Raw genomic sequence first — 15,969 nt, forward strand, 5'->3', positions numbered from 1 at the left:
TGTGTGCATAGTTCTTTTGGATCATGGTTTTGTTTTTCCTACTGTATCACACAGGGAGTGAATTGAGCACAGTCTGCATACAGGGGCGGATTCACTCATGTTGGGGCCTACAGCAAACACTTGCATTGGGCCCTCCACATCCCTCCTCCCCCCCTTTCAATCCTTATTCATCTCAGAGAGGCCTCTGTGTAACTTTTTTTTTTTTCGATTTTCCTCAAGCTTCCCTTCATTCTTATGTCCAACTGTTTCTGTATCTGTTTACGAATTTCTTCTGCTAAATTATTTCTGCAGATTCACAATAAGATGATGGAATAGTTTTAATATTCAGGGTATGATATGAATAATTTACGGTATGGATTGTTAGATAGACATAATCAATAAGTGAAACTATAGGCATTTTATGGGGCCCCTTGGCAGCTTGGGCCCAAGTCAATAGCCTAATAGTCCGCCTCTGTCTGCATAGCAAATGCCACCATAGATTAAAGGTGGAGTCAGTGATTCTGGAGAACACTTTTAGTCAAAATCAGTGAACATCCCCTCGCGATCTGCTTCCTGTACAATACTAAGGGCGCTGAAAATAAATCCAGTGTTAATACACAGCCTAGGCTCTGTAAACGGGCATGTTGCCATCTATGGTGGGTGCTTTTGTTTATGTATAGTGTGTTTACTGAGCCTAGGTTGTGTATTAACACCTGTTTTCTATTTCAGCACACACAGTACAGACAGGTAAAAGATCGTGAGGGGATTCTGTTGACTGATTTTGAAAAAAAAATGCATCTTTAAGAAAAAGAAGATGCCCAAACATCCTGGAAAGCTGTCTGTGCTGGAGTAAACAACCTAATCCTTTCAATTCATGAATTTTCCAATTGAGTGTGTGATAGCCAACAGAAAGGTCAGCTGCCCTCTGACTAATTTGTCTTCACTACATCACTCCATCTAAAGAATAAAAACCTTCTGCGTATGTCTGCTTCACAAGATCCTATACCGCGCTCGGTGTTGTGGTCGACACGGAGCTGTGAAAGACCACTGCTGCAACCGGGCAGGACAGCCATTTTGGAGTTTTAAAGCCATCAGTTTTTGCTTGCAGTCAAGATATACCAGCACCTAATGGAAGTGGTGGTGGTGATTGGAGTTACTGGCCTTGTCTGTGTGAGTGGATGGGATCCGCAGTTCATTGCCTTCCTCCCATTATACACAACGCCACTCTGCTCAGGATGACAGGGCTTCTGCATGGCTTTGATTACAGCATCCAGAGGAGTGAGGGAGGGGGCTGATGATACACCTGGAGGAGGGACCCATTGAGAAGTTGAAAGAGCAAAGGAGGACATCAGAGCAACAACATGAAGGCGTTGCAAAGGGGGCTGGAAATGAAAGAGACACAAGGGGATGGGCTCCTCCCGCTGCCTGACTTCTGTGTTCTTGTGGGAATGTGTTTAGAAGCCTTGTGATTGAAAGGGAAAGAAGAAGAAGGTCTTCATGTATTTCCAGAGTTGCACAGCAGTGAAAAGCTCCCACATGTTCCGTAGACCCAAAGCCAAAACACACACACCGGATTGAAGTTTCCACTGACTGCCAGCACATTTGCAGACGCACACATAAACACGAAAAGGAACTTGGACACAGACAGACACACACACACACACACACACACACACACACACACACACACACACACACACACACACACACACACACACACACACACACACGCTGAAGGTCCGGGCTCGGTCCACATTCTCGGGGAATGTGCACTGCATTCCACCATGCAGCCAGGAGCCAGGGCTGTAAATGAGAAGGCAGGACAAGTACTCACACGCAGCCTCCCCTTACACACACACACACACACACACACACACACACACACACACACACACACACACACACACACACGCATGCACAGAAGAAGAAAAAAAGCACATACACACGCACACACAGAAGAGAGAGACAGGGGGAATAAATAAGCAAGGAAAAAAATAAAAGTGACTATTGGCTGCACAATGAATCTAGGGAAATAGAGAAAACTATTAGTTGTTTCATAACGAAGTTTGTTGATCTGCAACGGTATTGGTAATCGGCAATAATAATTTATGTAATTTAAAATAAAAATGCAGTGCTTTGCGATTGTGATTATTTCTTTACAATATGCTACTGAAAACTTAATAAAAACTATTTGAAACAAATGAAAGACTGTGCAGTGTAAAGTAGTTGTTTTGTTTGTACCATCAACTGGAATGCCAACCAAGCTGATTTGAATAAAGAGAGACCGAAAGGAGCGTGCGTGCGTCTGTGAGAACCACATTTTGGAGGGGCCCCAACAAATTTTTACAGTTTTACAACATGCTGCTGCGGAGTGGTGCTGCCCTCTACTGGAGGATGAGCATTATTTAATGTAGTTATAACATTTCATGTGTTTTTAGTTTAAGGAATCATAACTCACCTGCACCTATAGATGTTTTATCCGAAGCATCTCGTGAGACCTTCATCAGTGGATGAAGTTTTTCTCGACTGTCAAGGAGATAGGCCGAGTTCCCATGCCCCAACTCATTTGATGCGTGATCATTATAATATCCTCGTATTGACAACATGTAATCACATAAACTAGTAGGCCTAATATAATCGGACTACCGATTATGAGTCATGTCACTGAAATGCCATCAACAAAGAAAGTCCTCTTAGACCTTCAGCTCGCTGATGGATGTGTAATGAAGCCGGAGCCCGAGACTTTCGGCCTACACACAAATAATCACATTACCATTTTGGTCACTGCAAATTTCTTTGGTGAATTTTTTGGGGTTTTAATAGCTTTTATAACAACATCGCCCGTAATAAGGCTACATTCAGTGCGATTTCAACTCCCAAAGGTTACTTTGAAATGAAATGTGGCGTTTTTGTTTTCTCTATCTTGCAACCTGAATAAATGAAACCACATTTCGAGTGTAAATAAAGGTCTTCTCGCCGGGTGGGAGCCCTTTGCTGCAGTTTCAAAATCATGTCCTTGTGACAGCATCATGGTTCCGCAACAATAAAGAAGAATTATCACATGTTGGACTCTGATGAAAACGAACACGACACACACGCTTTTCCTTCTGCTTTCTACGGAGCAGCTGTGGCGCAACACAATAAGTTAAGCGTCCAGCGAATCTTTCAGTCATTTCAGGTTACGAGGGGGTCAAGAAATAATTCAATTTAAGCATAAATCAAAATCAAAATAAATCTTCGCAACACAATTCTGTAATGACGTAATATTTTAATTCGATTTGACTAATTTAGGGCACGTCGCCAACCCATCTGTCCGGCATCCACGCAGAGATTTTGCTCAAACAAGACAAATTTTCTCGAAAGAAGTACGTATTTTGTGTACAATCATATGTATTTGTCTAGGTGTATTTGTTTTATCAAATCTAGTAAATTGACGACAAATATAAGGCCCCTATTCTGAAAAAAGAAAATAGCCTACATAGGCTACATATGCATATACCCATTGAGAAAAGTTTGACGTCGACGCCTCACTGCAGCACCAATTAAGTAGCCGTTTATAAAATATTATTATTAGGCCTATAGCCTACAATTTTTTTCCATCGCACTTTCAAAATAGGTTAATCATAAATTGGAGGTGGTCACACCATATGTCATGCAGTGCGCGTCGTAAATAGCTTTAGATTGTTGGATTAATGAACGTTCCTTCCAATTAAAAGCCTTTATCATGTATTTGTCGGGGCAGAGGTCTCGTGCGCACGCAGCGTGTCCGCGCGCATCTCATCTCTCATGAGTTTCCTGTATCCCTCACGATGCCCTAATGAGTGATGAGGTGCGTCTTGTTAGAAAAACATCACATGTTTGTGCGCCCAGATTAAATTATTGAACATCAGGACCAGCAGAGGGGAAGTCTACACTGGGAGAGTTGGCCGAGCAGAGAGAGGGACAGTGTCGGTCAGTGAAGAGATAAACTTATTTGGGAGTTGGCTAGGCGATTTAGAATTTTGGGGGGAATATATTGACAACTATTTTTTCCAGTTGAAGAGTGCAAATGGAAGCTCTGCGGTGTGTTCTCCTCCTGGGTTTTGCCTGCTTTGTTTATCAAGCTCACGGATGCAAAAGTAAGTGGCGCTGATTGTTGGACAGTCAGCTGATCTAATCGAAGTTAGCTAGGGGCCTACAGTATTTTGTACAGAAGTGTGAACGAGATCTGATGTAGGCTATACATATCAACTACATTCTGTATAGGCCTACCTAATATTTATTACTAAATACAATTCTTAAATTGACAAATTCCCGCTGAAATCGTTCAAATGATTTAGTCTTGTGTTTCTTGACTTTAAACATTATTGTGACGCAGTAGTTAGCCTATAAAGTGTGTAACACATTTTTGGATTATTTCATATTCGTCTCACAGTTTCTGTAGGCTAATACCTTTCCTGTCATCAGCTCCTAGCACTCACAGTCCCATGAGCTTAATTAAGGCGCGTGTCCCAGCTGACTCTCTCCGGTCAGAAACACAGAAAATGATTGACATGAAGGAAACGATTTGACATCCACAAAAAATAGAAATCATCTTAAACTGTTTAGTCGATATGGATTCATGTAGGATTCCAAAGCCTCGAACAATTCAAACGCACATTTTTTAATCACAACTTATCAATATGAAAAAAATTATGAAAAAAATCACAATTATTACAAGTAGGCTAGGTAGGCCTACATAGTTTAAAAATGTATTCATGTTTGTCATTCTATGAGCTGATTATCTGCACTGATGTTTTATTTTCACAGAGATGTCCCCACTATCTGGATTGTCTTTCCTTAAATCAAATCACATGTCATTTGTTGTTTTCGTCTGCAGTCAACGTTGGGGCATATCAATGTCAGTCACGCTGAAGTCTAAATTAAGACACAATCTAAGGCGTGGAGTTATAGAGAACAGGAGAATGACAGGCATCTACAGGGATAAGACCCATTAATTCAATATAATAATAGTGCATGTGTAAGCCTAGGGCTAGATCTATTGTCTGGATTAAAATATGATTCCAAATCTTTCCCCCTTTTTCTGTATGTTTTATTTAGAGAAAGTTTTACATTAATACTTTTTAAATGAACATTCAGATAAAAATCTGATCTCATCATTATTATTTGGGAGCCTGATCCTCAGACATATTTATACATAATGGGGGGCTACTCTTGATCTCATTAAAGACTTTGGCCAAATAAACTTCAGTTATTCAGAAAATTAAATTAATGTTTTGAAGTAATTAATTAGTTTCACTTTCTAAACAAAGAGAGAGAAAAAAATCATCTTTTTTTCTTTTCTTTTTGTATTGAGGAACGTTGGTCAATCCTTTTCCCTCAGGGATCCTCACAGCACATTTAAAAATTTGCTTTGTTCTCTGTCTCCAGCGTATGGGGACATGTTCCCTCACAAGCATGAAATAGCAGGGAAGATTCCATTTCCAATTCCACCAGTCCCCGGCTGGGATCCTGCAGACATTCCATATCCAATTCCACCAATCCCTGGCTGGGGTCCTGACACCAAGCCATCGAAGAAAGTCACAGGCAAGATTCCATTTCCAATCCCACCAATCCCTGGTTGGGATCCTTCAAAGATTCCATATCCAATTCCACCAATCCCTGGCTGGGGTCCTGGCACCAAGCCATCGAAGCAGGAAGTAGCAGGCAAGATTCCATTTCCAATCCCACCAGTCCCCGGCTGGGATCCTTCAAAGATTCCATATCCAATTCCACCAATCCCTGGCTGGGGTCCTGACACCAAGCCATTGAAGGAAGTCACAGGTAAGATTCCATTTCCAATCCCCCCAGTCCCTGGCTGGGATCCTTCAAAGATTCCATATCCAATTCCACCAATCCCTGGCTGGGGTCCTGGCACCAAGCCATTGAAGCAGGAAGTAGCAGGCAAGATTCCATTTCCAATCCCACCAGTCCCCGGCTGGGATCCTGCAGACATTCCATATCCAATTCCACCAATCCCTGGCTGGGATCCTGGCACCAAGCCATCGAAGGAAGTCACAGGCAAGATTCCATATCCAATTCCACCAATCCCTGGTTGGGATCCCGACACCAACCCATGGGACGATTACCTCTACCCTCCACTCAACCCAAAGCCCAACCAGTTTATGCACCACAAAGGTGAGTAAAGTCATCTTTTTTCCCCTTTCTCTTATGTTTTTGAGTCTTTTCACAAGGAATGTCTTAATTGTCCTCATAGGTAAACCCAAGGTTCGTCTGACCAGTGACAGTCCGGCTCTCAACGGCTCTTCCGTCACCTTCACTGCCAAGCTGGAGTACCCTCCCTGCCAGAAGGAGGATGCTAATGGCGACCTTGTATGGGATGATCACTGCGAGGACGGTACGGAGCTGGAGGCCTCAGGTGCTGCCATTAGGTTGGCCAGGCCAGGCCCTTAGACACATTATATCACCCTCCACCAAAAAATACCACTGCATCATGTACAATACACTTACCAAAAAAAGAAAGAAAAATAAACATTGCAGAAGCATGGTGTTAGGAAAATGGACACATAAGTAAACTTAAAGCAGTATTGATTAATTTTTTGCCACAAGGGTGCAGCACAAGAATCTGTGGGGAGAGGGACTGCAGTGTTAAGAGAGAAAATGATCCATTGGATTTGTCATACGAGTGACCCCTTTCACATCACAAGTTGTCCTTTGACCAATCATTGATACAAAAAAATCTTGATTAGTAAAGTTTTAATTTTTCTAAGTTTCAGTTAGATTCAGGGCCAATCAGAGCAAACGGGGCTTTTGAGAAGGCGGGGCTTAGAGGAAAAAGGATCTAAAACCGGGTGTTTCGGACAGAGGCTGGAAAGAGGCGATTCAGCAATTGCACTGTGATATAAAGGTTTTCTTCGGACACTGCAACATGAAACAAATGTTTCTAGTAGAAACCGAAATTACAATTAGAACCTGAAAATGAGCCGAATATTTGACCTTTAAAATTATTAATTTCTTTTTACTCAACTTTGTTTACTTCACTCTCCTCTCATCTGAGCAGCCAATGGGCAGCTGCGTTCTGGCTACGTGTACAACTGGACCTCCTGGATGGATGACTACGGCTTTGGAAAGTGCACGGACCTGAAGAGATGCAACGTGTTCCCCGACGGGAAGCCCTTCCCGCAGAGCAACGACTGGAAACGCAAGAGCTACGTTTACGTGTGGCACACAATGGGTGACTAAGAACGCAAAGATTGATAGGTTTGCACACACAGAAACAAAATTAAAAAAAAAATAAAGTAAATAACAGCTTTGCCTTTCCTTCTGGTCATTTCTGCTGGTCCCAGGCCAGTACTCGGAGACATGCGACGGCTCCTCGTCCAGCCTGACCATCAACACCAGCAGCATCCCTCTGGGGGCAGAGGTCATGGAGGTCCTGGTCTACAGGAAACGTGAGCGCAGGAAGTACAGCCCCCTCTCCACTGACAACACCGTCTTCTACGTCACAGGTTGGTGGGAGACAAACTCACACATTCAGCATGCACAACTTTATCCCTCAGTCACGTTTCAGCCAAACCGACAGGTGAAAACACAAGTGGAAAAACCTTAAAAGAATAGTTCAACATTTTAATATATAGGGGTGAACGGGGGAATCTGAGGCATCGGGTAATGTGAGCCACCCCCTGTATCTAGGCAACGGAAAGCATTTTTGGTCATGTGAGATATATGTTTTCAAGCCCCTCTCATTTCCCCATGGCCCTGAAAGAGAGGACCTCAGGGTGCTGTGGTAAGCATGTTTTTTTTCACCAAAATAGGTATTTTGCATGTAAAAGTAAATTTTCCACTGTTGTGCCAAAGCAAATGTATTCACGTAGAAAAACTTCTATCATAAGTGTTGATGAACTACCAACATATAAAAACCATGTGATGATATTAGCTAAAGATTAGCCTGAAAGGCTAAGAGAGGTAGTTTTTTCTCAAATTGTGGTGGTGGGGGAAAGTGAGGCACTGTCTCACTTTCCCCCACCATGAGGCACAAGTTAAGTTTAGTCTTAAACATATTTTAATGTAATATTACATAACATATGTTTTATTTTAATGTCATACACATTGTAGAAAAGCCATCATGCCAAGGAAATAAACCAGGAAGACGACCTGGGACAACCACACGGAAAGAGCACCTTCTCATCTTTTCAGGGCTGGAATGTAGAGTAGGCCTAGTTGTAGAGTATGACAGGCTGATGTTATAATCCAGTTGGGTCTTCTCCTGTGTTCCGAGTCCCATGCTGTTCTCGCTGGTTCTGATTTTCCTATGCTTTGACCCCCAGACACAAGCTGGCTCTAAGGGTCCTGTGTTCTGACCCCCAGACTGTGTTCTAATCAAACTGGTTCTATCTTTCATTTGAATCTTATTAAAACCTTTTGAATTATAATATGTTGTATTTGATTTTGTTCAGAGTTACTTTCGAGTGTTTAGAAAATTTGCTTTGCTTAATTGACCAAACCCCATCATTCTTTTACTAGTCTGACATTAGTTCTGGGATGTGTGGCTAGCTTTCAGGATTCTAACTGTTACAATATGTGTTGTTATGGTAGTTTCAGAGTGGAAAAAGTGAGTGGATCAGTTTACCCCCAGCTGGTTCACTTTACCCCCTTGATTTTTCTGGTCTGTCTCAGTTTACCCCACAGCTGGGGTAAAGTGAGCCACATGACAACTTTTTTTAAAACAATTATATTTTCACTGCCCTTTGTCTTGAAACAATTCTGCTAATGCCCATTTCTAGGAAACATCCTGAATTAATGGGAAATGTGTAAATTTGAGTGATAAATCATTTTAGCTTGCTTAGAGGGGAGCAAATGTAAAAAGTGGCTCAGATTACCCCGTTCTCCCCATTTTAGAATCAAATACATACTGGAAAGACACCAGTAAGTGCCTAAGACTGTCACGCATATATTTAGGGGGCCAAGCCCGAGTAGGGCTGGGACCGCGTTTTGCAGAGCAACGCGGTTCCCAAGCCCTGCGGGGCAGGGAACCCTATTGTTCTTGTAGGGATTATTATTCTTTATTCTTCCATGCGTAAAAGTGGTGCTGCAGCCCAAACCGTAAAGGCTTGGGACATGCCACTTGCATGGCTTATCCAGGTCCATGGTACGTACGCAGACACAAAAATTCAGACATGCCGGCCACTAGGTGGCGCTACAACAAAGGAAAAGGCGTTTTGGGCTATAACTTCCGCACCGAAAGTCCGACAGTCAAAAACTTTATATCCACAGATGCCCACAAGTCAGTTGCATCGTTTGAGATAGGCCACGGCCATTTGCGATAGGATAGATTTTTTGCTACTTCGCAAAAACTGTTTCAGTCACCAAAACATACTCCTCCTACAGTTTTCGCCCGATTTGGACGAAACCAAAAGCATTATGCCCTCCTAACTCCCACGAGCAATAGTTGGTCAATTAGTTTTTCTACAACCATCGGAAGACCAAACGGTAGCGCTTTAAAGATTTGCGAAAATCTGTAAAAAAAAAAAAAAAAGAGGGATTTTCTTGAAACTCAAGGGAGACTATCATGGGGCATACTTGAGTCTATCGAAAAAATATGGGCAAGAAATTCCTTTGTGGGCCGGACTTATTAAAAAAAAGACTTTTTCAATTTTTTTGCCTGTTTTCGCCATTTCCTAAGTCTTTCGGCGGGAAAATTCAAAAAAGTGTCTTTACAATGGAGAGGTTGAGAATTTGATTTTGCTATAACTCCCCAACCGAACATCGCACATTGAAAAACTTGACATCCACTTGTTTGGTACATTGAGCTGCATCTTTCTATCTAACGTAGTTTTGCGAATGTCCTCCATAGGGGGTGCCAAAACCACAAAAAGCAAAGAAAACGCGTTTGGGGCTATAACTTCCACACCGAACATCCCACAGTCAAACACTTTATATCCACAGATGCCCACAAGTCAGCTGCATCTTTTGAGATAGGCCACGCCCATTTGCATATGGGATTTTCTTTCGCTACATCGCAAAATCTGTGTCAGTCACCAAAACACACTGCTCCTACAGTTTTTGTCCGATTTGGACGAAACCAAAAGCATTATGCTCTACCGACTCCCACGAGCAAATGTTGTGTAAAGAATTTTTCTACGACCATCGGAAGACCAAACGGTAGCGCTTTAAAGATTTGCCTATTAGCTACCTTTTACCAAACTGCTCCTAAATCCAAAACGATTTATCCTATTAACACCAAACTTCACACATGTGTTTGTCCTATGGTTCTCAGGCTGGTTCTACTTTTTCCTTAAATTGCTCCAAAAGGGGGCGCCAAAAACACACTTGAGCATCTTTCTCTGCCATTATTTTTGCCTTTTGGTCTATAACTCCCAAACCAAACATCCCACATTCAAAAACTTTACATCCCCGGATTCCGTGAGGCGAGGGGCCGGCGCCGCGGACGACGACGCCCGATCCCGAGTCGCGTGGGAGGCTTGGCCCCCGTTCACAACTGCTTGCAGTTCTAGTTGATTTTAAAATTGTATGTGTAAAAAAGATAGCCATAACATAGCGTGGTAAACAAACAAGTCACAACAAGCACACAGGAGGAGCGTTTAGTGATGTTGTAAAGTTTATCTTTTACATTTGCTCCCCTTGATTACCAGAGTTTGAGCTAAGCTAACCTGGATGAGCGACCTTTGTCCATTTCTAAATCGAAAAATGCATGCAGAGTTACAGGAACGTTTTTTGACCCCTTTTCTTGAGCCGGAGACGGAGGCAAAAAAATAAATAAAAAAAAACTATTCCTTTAAGACTGAATTATTTATGACTTCCCTATACACTCCCTCTCTCTCTCTCTCTCTCTCTCTCTCTCTCTCTCTCTCTCTCTCTCTCTCTCTCTCTCTCTTAGAAAAGATCCCGGTGGCGGTGGACATCTCCCAGAAGGCTGCGGTCAACCAGTCTGACAGAGTGTTCTTTCGGGGTGAGGAGATGCTCTTCAAAGTGCAGGTGCACGACCCCAGCGGCTACCTCAAAACCGCTGCCTCCGTCGACTACATCTGGGACTTCAGAGACGGCAACCAGCTGGTGACACACCGCGAGCTGACCACACACACCTACAGCAGGCTGGGCACCATGAGTGTGAAGCTGGTGGTGGAGGCAGCCTTCCCTGCAGAGTGTCCACCCACTCCTGCCCCCTCCACTCAGAGGAGCTCCACGTCACCACCTCCCACAGGTATACACAGGACACACGTACAGTAGATATGGCCATGTTGAAAGCATTCATCTCATTAATTTCTTCTTTATTTTACAACAAGCAAAAAAAAAAAAAAAGCATGTATGACACATTATACAAATACACATAACACAAAACAACAATAATTATAAAGTGTCATAAACAATATGTATGCCTGTTGTAAAGTTATGTTGATTAAATGTGGTACATTTAGGTATTCTGACAGCAAACAAAGAAAAGACTAATTGCCAATCCTTGTTACAAATCGGTGCAGTCTTAGTCAAATCCTATCCTACACATTGGGATTACTTGATGACCAATATCCTGACCTTTTTTCTGGCAAAATGCTGGATCCTGCAGTTTCCACAGTGAAAGTTGATGTATACGTCCAACTCTTGCTCTTTTTTTGGGGGACCTTACCAAGCACACTACACAATACATAAAGTGTATTGTGTAATGTATAAAGTGAAAACTGACAAGGGAAAGCATAAGCCGTGCTTACTCCAGGCAGGACACCGGACCACTGCTGTTACACCAAGGAAGACTTTACCTTGCACAGATCACTGAAGTGTTACCTCACTAGCTGCTTCCTCACTGTATTCCTGTGTCTCTTCCTCCAGAGGTACCTCCACCCGGTACTCATGCTGCTACTGTCAAGATGGAGACCACGCAGGGTGAGTTCTGTAGGCGACTGTGTGTTTGTGTTTATTGATTGAAGAGACAAACAAGGACGCACATGTATCTGAGCAGGTGCTACTATATTAAAGGGACAGTTACGTTTTTTGAAGTTGGGTTGTATAAGGTACTAATTCAAACTGTAGTTAGTCTGTTACCTTATGGAGATGGTGATCAGCACAGTCATTTTAAGGAGGGAAATGTCGCTGTAGCAGAAGTCAGCATTGTACTGTTGCAGAGGGGGCAAGCCGAAAAACAGTTTTTCGCTTCGTATTCAAATGCTTACCTAAAAAATAAAAGGGTATCAATCTTTCTACTCGTTTCCTTTTTGCAGTTCCACCCAGAACCAGCCGGCCGCCTCTCCCATCGACCTCCACCGTTGTCATGACGTCAGGCGTGCCCACCACCGAGCCCCTGGGCCCTACCCCAGATTCCACCCCCACCGACCAGGCCTGGCTCCACAGCAAGCGCCTCAGCAAGAACGGCTGCTTCCGCTACGCCCATGGGACCTTTGTAGGCAACATCACCATTATTGGTAGGTGGGACAGCAGCAGACACTGCTATTGGTCACTCTATACTTTCTGATACAACCACCGGATGGCGTCAAAGTCAGACTTTTTTTTAAAATTTCACTCATAATTCAATCAAGGTGGAGGATTTTTTGATAGTATGCTCCTTTCAGATCAATTCTAAATTTTAATTTTAAGTTATTATGGTGGTCCACCATTTTGTTCCCAATATGAAATATCTCAACAACTATTGGATGGATTGCCTTGTAATGTAATGTTAACTCTGATCCCCTCTTCTCGTTTTCACAGAGTAGACAAGCGAACAAATGAAATAAATAACTAATCAAATTCCGTTCAATCACATTTTTTATGTGATGGAAGGATTTCATTTTATATCAAAGCTGTTAATCCTGACTGTAATATATTCACTTATTCCCCTCTTTAAATCTGTCTTTGTGGAGTAAAACAAAAACACACACACACCGCCCTCCACTGACAACCTTTGAGCTTCATAATTTTTATGTCATGAGAAGATGATTACACTTCCTAGGCTACTGTATTAATTTGTTCTCTGTAGAGCCAAAGCACGCAATGAACAGCCAGCCAAACAGTCGCATTGTGGATGTGTCCGCTTCCAGAGTGACCAATACTGACATCAGCTTCCTGGTGACATGCTTGGGCAAGTGAGTATAGTATTCGTATTTTAGCATGAACGTTAATGGACTAAGTTTGTATTAGTGGTTTTCTTGACTAAATATGAAAATGCTAAGTACTGAAATAGTCTAACTGCCCTGTCATTTGTAATTGAAAATTGGAAAATAGTTGAAAGGGAAGGCAAACCTTGCAGTCCCTACACATGTGATAATAATAATGATAATGTAATAATAATAATTATTATTATTATTATTAATATAACAATAATAACAATATGGCACATCAAAATATTTATCAAAGTAAAAATGCGTTAGAGAGATATGTTTTATTTAACCCTTCATATTTTCCCCAGCATCCCCACTTCAGCCTGCACCATAGTGTCAGACCCCAGCTGTAACGAGGTACATAGCATCATGTGTGACGACGTGCCACCCACAGCCACCTGTGAAGTACGTATCAGGCGCACCTTCCTGGAGCCTGGCACCTACTGTGTCAACATCACCCTGGAGGATGCCAGCAGCCTCGCCCTGACCACCACCACTGTCACCATCGACAAGTCCCAGGAAACACCTGGTCGGTCACATAGACACTGTGTCATTCCCATATAGCCTTTGCATGTTCACAAACATTTGTAAATCCATTTTCCTCAACAAGCTGCTTTGTAAGAAGTGGATGGATTGATGCTCTCTGTCTAGTTGGCCGTGTCTGTCCCTCTCACTGCTGTTTCTTGGTCCCTGTAGTGTCCAAGAAGTCTCACGTAGCTGAGGTGGTGCTCTCCTCCAGTGCTGTGCTGGTGGCTGTCTTTGCATTCATTGCCTATCTGGCCTGCAGGTGAGTAATCATAACATGCAATGGCAGGCCTACATTGGGCATGCTGTATGGGGGACATGTGCGTATGTAAATGTCCAAGTGTTACACTTTATTTTGACCGTATTCTCACCTGTCCCCCCTCTCTTCCAGGCGTTACAAGGTGTACCGTCCCATTCGTAGGACAATGGTGGAGGACGCGTGCGGCCATGCTGGGGTCGGCGGGCGCATGGTCCGTCTGAGGGACGCGCTCTTCCCGTCTAATGAGGAGAGCCACCACCTGCTGACCGAGAGACGCCCCCTGTAGGCTTTGTAGAGCTAAACATTTCTGTCCTTAAGGGCAAAAATGCTATGGCAAAACCATGACTGACATTTGTGAAATCTAAGCCAAAGTGAAGTCATTAAAAAGTCAACATGGAAGAAATATCAGTAAATAATACTATTGTTTTGTTTGTGTCTTTATTAAGCTGTTATGGTGCTATATGGTTGTTGATGATTTACGAAAGAGGCTGTTCAATGTCCAAGGGCACTGCTCCTTTTGATATGCTTGTTGTGGCTTATCATTGGACGAGGAAGTTGCTAAATTGAATTCATGATTTATTTTAGTCATGACTGTTTCCTGGTCAAAAGAAATGCTTCTTTTGATGCAAATTCTGTGCAAAGTACCGTGTTATAATACTGCGCCTTCTATTGTAAAAAATAACAGTAAAGTATGATATTCCTGAGATGATGAAAAATATTGAATTCATACTACCAGAGACATGTGCATGCTCTTTTTTTATTGAATTTAAAGTTCAATGTATAAGCTGTAAGGCTCACAAAATAAATTAAACGATTAACTGGAAACCTGACAATAGGGCTTCAATAAAGGTTGTGAAATAACTCATCTTGGGAAGACATTCTTCTCTAGGTCTTTATAATATTCTTAAAAGAAACCTTGGTTCAGTACAATCGCAAGTAACCTTCAGACAATTCAAGGTCATCTTTTACCATTTACTTCTGTAGTTTTTATGCCAAGGTTGAAGCTATTACAGGCAGCAACATATCCACCATGGCAGGATAACTTCCTTGTAGCGCAAATTAAACTACAATCTCACTCATGAATATAAAATCCTGTGTATTCCTTAGCACGACAGAACGTTGAGCTGGTAAGATTAATTGTCTACAATTCATAAAGTATTACTCACCCCCACCGACTGTATTGTTCATTAATATACACAAACAGCTGAGGATGGAAATGTCATTACTTTTGCAGGTTACTTGGTCATGAACCAAGTGACGGAATCATCTTTCTAGTTAACCTTTATTCATTACATTTGACCAAATAGATTTTTTTGCAACGTAACTTATCTTAGCAGTTATCACTTTGTGTCTATGTAATGGAGGGATTTATAAATGCAGTCATGTCCAGATGATCTTTCTCTAAAGAATTTGACTGAACAGCAGCATTTTGTCAAAAAAAAAAAAAAAAAAAAAAAAAAAAAAAAAACTTACTAGCAAGAAAGAGTTAGTTGCCTGTATAGACATGCAAAGAGAGCAACCTTCAAACACTCCTGATACACCCATGAACAATCTTAAACACACCAAAAAGGAAAAAGACTACACATTTTTATTAATTTTTTTTTTGTTTTTAATTCAGAGGCATTTGACAAGTGTAGCTGTGTGTGAAGGGGAGGTGAAGGGGCACAAGCATGGTTGCAGAGTAGGGGAGGAGGGAATATCATGCTGAAGTTAGATCACTTTCTCAAAAAAATAAAAGAAACTCAGAGACCCAGTCCCTCATATCTGTCTCATACCAAGGGGATGGTTCAAAGTTACACAGCCAAGAAATGCTAACAGAAGAAAATGGCTACCAGATCAGTGAGTGTAGCATCTGTGAAAGACAAACAATGGGATAGAAGACAGGACTTGCATCTATTTTGAAGTCTTACAAATCAAAAAACGGAAAAAAAGGCAGGCCTTAAAAAAAATGTTCTCATTTAACTATTGAATTGAATGCAAAATCAAACGCATGATTTGACCTTTTTTCCACAAGAAACCCAAGCAAAAGTTCAAATACATGTAAGCCACACCACCAAAAATTAGAAAGCAGAAAGAAATAACCATCATTTGAGGATTTCGAAGTCAAAAAGAGTATATATAAAC

At 42.0% G+C, this 15,969-nt stretch overlaps 1 protein-coding gene across 1 annotated transcript; it reads left to right on the top strand.

The window, feature by feature from the left end:
• Nucleotides 1–4,027: 4,027 nt before the first annotated feature.
• Nucleotides 4,028–14,131, top strand: gpnmb (glycoprotein (transmembrane) nmb; the record flags this gene model as incomplete). The annotated part of the gene is made up of 13 exons (XM_080045872.1): nucleotides 4,028–4,097; nucleotides 5,389–5,424; nucleotides 6,019–6,135; nucleotides 6,215–6,376; nucleotides 7,019–7,192; nucleotides 7,305–7,466; nucleotides 10,856–11,179; nucleotides 11,800–11,853; nucleotides 12,189–12,389; nucleotides 12,941–13,046; nucleotides 13,370–13,590; nucleotides 13,758–13,848; nucleotides 13,978–14,131. 13 exons carry the CDS (start codon nucleotides 4,028–4,030, stop codon nucleotides 14,129–14,131), a joined length of 1,872 nt encoding a protein of 623 aa, XP_079901998.1.
• Nucleotides 14,132–15,969: the final 1,838 nt, after the last annotated feature.

This window comes from Ammodytes marinus, assembly GCF_949987685.1.
Source record: "Ammodytes marinus genome assembly, chromosome: 17".
Classification (NCBI taxonomy): domain Eukaryota; kingdom Metazoa; phylum Chordata; class Actinopteri; order Uranoscopiformes; family Ammodytidae; genus Ammodytes; species Ammodytes marinus.